Here is a 975-nt window from a genome sequence, read left to right on the forward strand (position 1 = left end):
TGGAGGTCAACAGCATTAAAGACTTCCCTACAGTTCTATCTACAGACTGGATTGCCAATATGATCTTGCTGCGTGCTTTTACCAGTCAATGAAGGTGATTTCCGCTCCCCCCCCGAACAGATTACATGATTATAAGCAATAAAACCAGGAACAGTAGTATAGCAATCACACAAAGAGGATACAGTAAACAATAATGAATTAAAACCCAATGCATAAATACCTTGAATGCAGTCACATGTTCCCCAACACCTTCTATTACACCAGCCACGTCTGAGCCCGGAGTATAGGGTACAGCTGGTTTTCTAGCATGATTTCCAGACCGAATATATGTCTCGACAGGATTTACTCCACAGGCATGGACTTTAATTAACACCTAAAAGAAAAGATGCTTCTTAAGCAATAATTAAAAAGATTTAGAACTTGAATTCACAGCACAGTATCATGGCATTTTAACCAAATTCTTAAACAGAGTCAGCAAAAATTCAGTGTTGAACTGAAGCTATTCCATATAAAGGATTTCCTAAAAATATGTAGCCCATATAACAGTAAAAAGCCCACATTTGTTAAACGTGATGTCTCAGGTAGTATGAATACACTGATCAAAAACTACATGTTCAAGATTAAAAGTTTTGTTTTGTATTCTTCATTCGGTTCTGAGTGTACCTGTATCATTCAATATCATTATTTCAGTTCACAGAACTCATATATACCTGATTTTCTTTTGGATCAGGAATTAAGACATCTGACTGGAGTTTAAGCACTTCAGGGCCACCAAATTCAAAAACTCTGACAGCTCTCATCACATTTCTTGTGGCTGCCATAGCGATCAGAATATCTGGGGGGAGGGGGGAAACAGTAATATTGTATTGCCTTCGTAATTTATTTTGCATCTTCAAAAGAAAGAAATCAAACAACCGCCTGTCAAGCAACTGAATAAATAGAACCTCACTCCTGATTTAAATTTGGGGTTTGTTT

At 37.2% G+C, this 975-nt stretch overlaps 1 protein-coding gene across 1 annotated transcript; it reads right to left on the minus strand.

Annotated features, from left to right (window-relative positions):
* Window positions 1-220: 220 nt before the first annotated feature.
* Window positions 221-840, minus strand: CRYZ (crystallin zeta; the record flags this gene model as incomplete). Its single annotated transcript, XM_009289265.2, has 2 exons — window positions 711-840; window positions 221-373 (listed from the first exon to the last, which is right to left on the minus strand). Coding segments are annotated over exons 1-2 (264 nt in total), but the record flags the coding sequence as incomplete, so codon positions are not given.
* Between the last annotated feature and the right edge of the window lie 135 nt (window positions 841-975).

This window comes from Aptenodytes forsteri, unplaced genomic scaffold (genome assembly GCF_000699145.1).
Source record: "Aptenodytes forsteri isolate BGI_AS27 unplaced genomic scaffold, ASM69914v1 C13455192, whole genome shotgun sequence".
NCBI lineage: Eukaryota > Metazoa > Chordata > Aves > Sphenisciformes > Spheniscidae > Aptenodytes > Aptenodytes forsteri.